Genomic DNA, 7,221 nt, shown 5'->3' with positions numbered 1-7,221 from the left:
CTTCTCTAGCTGTCGCCAGCTGAAAGATAGGTACGGGCGCGCATTCCTTCAGAGCAGCTCTCTGCCGGGTGAGCGCTGCAGCTGCGGCTCCGGCACTGTGTGGGGAGCGCTCTCCAGGTGGCCTCAGGCGCGTCCCTCCTTTCAGAGAGGGGCACGCAGCGCTGGGCTTCGTGCATCCTCTGCGCCTTCTGGCCCAGATCCGGGTGCGTGGTGGTGCTGAGGGCCTCCGTGCCGCCTCTTCTTCCCTTTGGGAGAAACACTGAAGCTTCCCTAAGCTGGAGCCTCGCTGAGCCTCAGCGCCGTTGTCTTTGGTGTCCCTTGAGAGCGGGATGCACTTGGGTGAACTCGTGTGCGGAACCTCAGATCCTTCCTGTCGGACTTCCTGCCGGGCAGTTGCCCCCCTCAGCCGGAGACGTGGCTGTGTCGGGAACAGCCTAAGGAGACGGGTAAACAAAGTGCAGTTTCCCAGTTGAAAACTGACCCACTGAATCCTCGGTTGTTCCGATGGAGCTGGTGGCTTCCAGCCTTGCTCTGCGCAGGTTCAGGAGCAATTCCTGTCTTATTTTCCATCTCCGGGAGCTGTCTGTTTCTGCGTATCACATGAAGTTGCATTCGTATGAGCGCATCTGTCTGCTGAGAGCTATGGGAGCCCTCTGTTCTCAGTCTGATAGGGAATCAGCCCAGGCTGTCCTTTCTCCAGGCAGTTTGAGTGATCTGGAAAATAAAAAGATTTCTCCCTCCAACCTTAATTTGATTCGTGTTGTGAATTGAGGCTCTGTCATCCCTTGATCTGGCGACGTTATTGCAGGCAAGGACTCCACATGGGGCTCTCTTCAGCAGCATGCGGGCAGTCCTGGCTCTGCTGTAATCCTGGCTGCCTCAGGAGTGACCCGATGGGATGAGGTTCAGTAGACAAGTAACATAAATCAAATGGACGCAGCTCCCAGCGCGGTGTTCTTCATGGTCAGAGAGCTTTGCAGATATCGATCCCCATGTGCAGTAAGCTAGGATGGGTTTCCACAATGCAGCTCACGTATTATTCACTGCCTAAATATTTTTGACTCGATATGGCTGTGCTGGGGATAGAATCCTCCCACTTCTTTGCCTGCTCCCACGAGCTCAGCTTGACGTTCGAGGCAGTGATAAGAGGTTTCAGCTGTAGCACTTCTGTTTTCTTCACGGAGCCGTGCAGTGTCTTTCCTGCTCTTGCCCGGTGCCTTTGCTTGCTGTTTGCATAAGGGCTAAGGTGGAAACACTTGTTTTACTTCAGACACCTGAATCTAGATTGGCCCATTTTGAAGCATCCAACGAGCAGTACTGAAGCAATCAGTGAGGCTTTGTCCTCTGTCACTGTGTTCCCTCTAAGACAGTGCATGGCCCAGCAGCTCCAAGGTGAGATGCCGTGTTGCTCTCATTGCTTCTCTCAGTACTTTTTCCAGCACTTTCTCTTTTCCCCTTTCTGCATCCTGACGCTTTTAATTTCCTGGCTGGCTTTAGATGGATTTCCCTGTGTGTGGCTCTAATTGTAGTTTTGCTAAGCAAACTTGACCTCTGCAGCTGCATGGGGACCGCTGAGGTTGGGTCACCAAGTGTTCTGCTGCGGGATGAAGCACAGTGTGCTCTGCTCATGCCATGTGCTCATGTCTGTCAGCCTTACACATTTACATATCATCAGGCAGCCGTTTAAGGGAAAGAATCAACAATGGTGGCATGGGATGACTGGTATCTCTGTGGCATAAATAAAAATGCCAGCTGCCCAGATATGTCACACAGACTATGCAGTGTCACTGACCCAAGCTGAGGATGTAGTAAAGCAATTAGGAGAAGTGCGTGAGGCTGTGCGAAGGGATGTACAGGGAGCTGCCAGGAGTCTGTGCTGACTAATTGCAACTGCACTGCGCTGCCTTTGCTATCTACTTTGCTTCCCTGAAAGGAGGGAAACAAAAGCTGGCAGAAATCCTGTTATGGCTGCACACTCTCTAGCCCCTGGGAAGGGAGAGTTGGCACAGGTTGTCCAGGCATGTGGTGGAGTCACTGTCCTGGAGGTGTTCGAGACCTGTGGAGATGTAGCACTGAGGGACATGGTCAGTGGGCATGGTGGGGGTGGGCTGGGGATCGGACTGGATGATCTTAGAGGTCTTTTCCAATCTTAATGATTCCGTGGCCTTCAGTAGACCACCTTCAAGTCAGAGCAGTGCTTTCAGCTACCCACTGTCCCCTCCATAACATGAAGAAAACAGGTCAAGCTCATCCTTTGCTGAGGATTGGAATTGTTAGGTGACTGCACTGGTAGAATGGCATTGGTAGATCTTTCCCTATGGTCTGACTCTCAGCTGACGTTGGCTGGGCTGAGCCTTACCTGCTGCAAGGGCTGCGCTCAGAGAAAGTGAGCAGTGTGCTGTACTGGGAGGAGCTGCGGTGAGGGGATGGGATGTGTAAATATTGCTCAGAGTGACTTGCACTTAACCCAGGCATGTGGACTAAATGCAAATACGCATGCTGTTTTTCAGGTGGGATGGGTTGGCCAGCAGAGCTGTCCATCCCTCTCCACTGTGAATCACCTGAGGCTGAGACCTGGCAGCGGGCGTTGGGCCAGCTGCCCTCCTGGGCAGCCGCTGAGCTTTGCCCAAGGAGGAAGGCAGGCGTCATCACTGAGATAAGACACAGCATGACCGAGTCGTTGTTCCCCTTGGCAGGCACAGCCGAGTTTGCAGCCCGGAGGAGCAACCAGACCTCGCTTCTCCTCTCCGAGACATGGAGCCCTGACACTGGAACCTCAGAGGGAAGAAGGTATGTGTGCTTGTGCCTGAAGGGACGGTGAGAGTGGAGGAGCAGCCGGCTGGTGGCTCTGCAAGGAGAAGACATGGAGTTGGGAGCTCACGTGTCTGTCTGCTGGGGTTGGAGGTGCTGCAGCTCCATGGGCCTGCAGAGCTTGGTGTCCTCTGAGCTGTCCCAAGGTCTGGCAAGGCTAAGGGCTCGTTCCTCCCTTCAGCTCCCCAATCTTTGGAGGTCAAGGGGTCTGTTGTCCTGAGCTGTGCACTTCTGCCTGATATCATGGGAACTTGGAAAGGAATTCAGATTTACTGGAGGGATAAAGAGTGCAGATGTCCCTGCAGATGCGTGTTTTTTCCATTTCACGCTTTGCTTCTGTGCTCGAGACTCCTTTCCTTCCTCCTCACCCTCTTCACCTCTTACAGGAGCTGGCAAGGTTTCTGCCCTTTAGACATGAAACCTGAGGAGTAATCCTCTGCTCCAGTACAGATGCACAAAACCCATTGGTTTAATGCTTTAACTATGGCACAAAACATCTTTTGCTTCCTATGCAAATCTGGCTGCTTGTTCTAAGCTGCTGCATGCAAAAGCACCACTGGTAGTTACTCATGCTGGGCAGAGTGGTGTGGGCTTTATGTAAAGTATAAAAAGATAAGATTTCAAAGGTTCGTCAGGGAGCACAGCAATACACAGATTTATGCTGGAGAGAGGTCAGCGTGGCAGTGCATCATTCATGATGATCCCATAAAGAGCTCTCACCAGCTTGAGATTGGGTATTGCTTTCCCCATATGATGTATGGCAGTCGTTAGGGGTCTTACTCCTCTTGATGGGTCCTTGGTATTGAAGAATAGACCCCCAGGTAAGGAAGTGAACAAGCCTGTCTTTCTGTACTTGCACAATCCTGCTCTCTGCAGTTTCCTGCGCTTCAGGCACAGTTTTGAATGCAGACCACTAATCCAGTTGAGTTGTACACACTGTTCTCTTCCCATGTCATCTGCACACAGGAAGAGAAACTGCATTCAGCAAACTCTGCTTCTGCAGCAGGGAGAGAGCTGCCCTGGCAGAACACAGCACTGGCTCAAAAGATTCACTGAATGCTATTAGTATGGAAAAACAATGTGCGGTGTATATATTCAAATGAAAAAAATCTGTATGTGCACTTCACACTTCTCTTCATTTTGTTTTTCCTTTTCCTCCATCTTCCTGTGGGTGAAGTTGCTCCTCTCCCGTTTTCAAACTCGTCAGCTGGGATCCTAGACAGGAGGAGGTATTTAAAGGGATATCAAAGCAGCTGGACTGATGTTCACTAGCTGTGGATGCGTAGGGATTTGTTGCTTATCCTCTCCCCTCTCTCCTTGCCACATCCCTGCTGCACCCAAGCATGGGATCAGGGCAGACTGTGGTTCGGTGACTCACCCCATTCTGACGCCTGGGTCCCTCTCCTCCGTTCAGGTTGGGCACATGGCATTCAGTCTGTAATCATGCTTGAGAGCCCTCACTGCTTCCTGAAGTATTAGGGAGGCTGCAATGATGCTAAGATTGGCTTAATCCAATTTGATCTGTAAATCCACTTCTCTGAACAATGAAAGAGTGGGGAGTGGTGGTCGAGTGTCTTTGCTAATTCAAAACCCTTCCTGGCATCAGAGGACGAAAGCTTTTTCTTTTCAGCAGCGTACCATTAAATGCAGAGGATACACAGTATGGTTGGATTAGCATTTCTATGGGAACCATAACTTTTTGCTTTCCTTGACCTTTACCCACATAGTGCTAAAGATTCATTAATGTGGCTCCAAAACACCTTTTTTGTTTGTTCAATAAGCTTGTTGTTGTGGTCAGTACTTGGAGAAGCTTTATAAGGGCCTGCAGGAGGAGATGAGAGGCAGGGCAGGCCGTGAGGCACAGAAGGGCGGCTCCTTTCCTTCTCTGTGCTGCTTAGCAGCATCCCAGCTAACACGAGGTGTGCAGGCTGAGACCACAGGTCAGTGTTAAACATCTCTGCAGCAACCATAAACAGAATGGTGAGTACACTGCCCTGCTCAGAGGCAGGTAATGCACTTGGTCTGATTTTTATTTGCCTTGGCTATGCAGCAAGAGCCTGCCCTGAAGGGTGCGCGGTCGTTCTTGCTGCCCTTCTCTAGTGGAAGAAAACTGTATGAGGAATGTCCCACCTTTACCTCTTGCAGATCCTTGCTGCTGGGAGCTGCTCCCTTTGCAGTTTGCAGCTTGATGAAGTCTCTCCTCCTCAGATGCCAGTCAGAAGATCCTGGTTTACCTCTCCTTTTCCCTATGCTTTCTTGCTTCTCTTTGTGAGACAAGCAGTGCAGTAATAAATCAGTGGCATCAGGTTTGAGGTAGGACTCATAGGGACAGTTTCCAGCCCTGCTCGTGTTGAAGTGGGGTGGGCAGCAAGCTGCATGCCTGCCCTGCAGAGCTCCAGCTGCGCTGGTGTGACTCTACAGCACAGATGAGAGATTGTTGCTTCCTTCCCATTTCTTCCCCTCTTGCCTAAGGCAACTTAGGAACAAGCCCTTCCCCTCCACAGCTGTGCATGAGGCAGGATTATGAGGAATTTACCCTGGGAATGTAATGGCAGCATTCCTTGTGCCTTTTCTGCTCTGACTGCTGCTAGCCAGCCTGCATTGGAAAGGGGATGGGATGCACTGGGAGCACTGCAAACCACACCTCCTGCCGAGACCTGCTCAGATATTCTGTGTACAGTGGCAGTGTTATTTCTTCCTTTGCTTTTTGGTGTGGAGTACTGCTGGCTCCAGGGAAGGGGAGTGAAACCATCCTGCTCCTGGAGGTACTTGGGGACAGCCACAGAGAGAACATGGGGTTGTGGAACTGGGAAGGGGACGGAAAGTCTCTCTTGGGTGAGGAATTGAGGGAAGGCTGAAGGAGCTCACAGCTGCTGTGTCTCGGCAGGGTTTCTGCCTAGGAACTTTTTGTTCTGACTTCCTGCCTTCCCATGGCAGAGGGAGAATGCAGGGATCGGCTTTGAGGAGTTGGAGATGCTCGATTAACAGGTGGTGAATTCTTCAGGTAGGGTTACCCAATGTCTTTGCAAGTGTTGAACTGAAAGTATGTGCTCTCCATTTTGATATAGTTCTACAGGTTGTTTAACCTATGCTGGTGACCAGTTGGTTCTGGAGCTGTGGGTTTAGAATATCACTGCAGTGACTGCATTGCATTGTCAAGAGTAAGGAGAGAAAAAGTGCTGCTTAGATAGAGCATGCGGGATTGTGATCTTTTCTGAGTACAACTGTACTCATCTGGTTAGACTGAATACTAAGGTCTTTTTTCCTGCATACTTTGTGAAAACAGAATTTGTCTTTAAAAACATTTGTTAGGAAGTTTTCTACCACCTCACCTACGTGTTCCTCTTACTCCCTATTTTCTGCAGCCCCTGTGTCAGTGCCGCTGCTGTGGGCTTCTGACCCAGTCACAGCTTCCAACAAAGGAGGGATAATTTTCCCCCAGTAATTTTGATTTCCCCGAGCAGTGAAAGCACCTAAACAGAGGGAGCAGAGCATAAGCACCTCTCAGACAGCATCAGCTTCTGAGTTTGAAGTGCTGCTGCTTGCTACTGTTACCTGGGAGGATCTGCGCTGAGAGGTAACTGAGTGTCATTCAGTGGTATTGTGGCCATTCCCCTGAGGCAGAGAGTGGGTTAATTGTCTTCTCATGATTGGTTTCGCCCAGCTGCCTCAGCTGTGTTTGTTTGAATAGCATTTGCAGAAAGGTCAGACTGTCCGTGGGTCCCATACATTGCTCGTGGGCGAAACTTACGGAGCAGCAGCTGTAGAGAGGCTTCTCTGGGGAGTTGCTGTCTAGAGCTGCTCATTCCTGCTGAGTAATCTTGCCTCTTAAATATATTTTTTAATCCCTTAAGTGCATCTTGAGGATTCATTGTAGTGAGGTGAAACTTCTCTCGCTGTCCTGTTGCCAGCTTGCAAGCCAGAAATGATCACAGTGGTGAGATCACTCTGTCCAGTTCTCAAGAGAGGCTAGAGATGAGGAAAAAAGGCTTAACTTCGTGCATCCCCCTGGAGCTATAGCCCTCTGAGTAAGTGCTGTTCAGGTGCCCCAGAGATCTTGCTGGCTCAGATGGAGGAGAAATGGCTCTCAAAATTCCTCAGTACACAGTGTGAGGGGGTGCTCTACCCAGGAGTAGAGTTCCTACTTCAGAAGGGGACTGGGTGCTCCAGTGTTTCATCTATGTGTGATTTGGCAGCTCTGGACTGCACGAGGCTGTCAATTGTTCTTTGTATACCATTAATTTCTGGATCAGGGATCTCGATCAATGAAGGTGTAGCTCTTTCCTCACTTCTGTTCTTTGCACCTGGCATGGCCAAGTGGCATGAGTCTGGTGGGACTGCTCTGGCTTCTGGTTGCTATTGCAGGTACAAGCTGTGCTGCACACATGTGCTTTGCTCAAGGGGCAGGTG

The 7,221-nt window shown here is 50.5% G+C and overlaps 1 protein-coding gene across 2 annotated transcripts in view; it reads left to right on the top strand.

Annotated features, from left to right (window-relative positions):
• EFCAB4B (EF-hand calcium binding domain 4B) overlaps nt 1-7,221 on the top strand; it is a 42,177-nt gene that overhangs the window by 1,732 nt on the left and 33,224 nt on the right. The window contains exon 2 of one of the 2 annotated variants that reach the window (XM_040701685.2): nt 2,697-2,790. Coding sequence is in view for 1 of the 2 variants with exons in the window: in XM_040701682.2 (XP_040557616.2) it covers nt 2,669-2,790 (122 nt within the window). In the remaining variant the exon portion in view is untranslated. Of the gene's footprint in view, nt 1-2,606; nt 2,791-7,221 lie in introns of those variants that run through there. The other variant, XM_040701682.2, reaches the window with a different exon arrangement.

The sequence above is a fragment of the Gallus gallus genome, chromosome 5, assembly GCF_016699485.2.
Source record: "Gallus gallus isolate bGalGal1 chromosome 5, bGalGal1.mat.broiler.GRCg7b, whole genome shotgun sequence".
Lineage (NCBI taxonomy): Eukaryota > Metazoa > Chordata > Aves > Galliformes > Phasianidae > Gallus > Gallus gallus.
The sequence above is the reverse complement of the archived record's forward strand: the minus strand, read 5'-3'. Positions and strand labels throughout refer to the sequence as shown.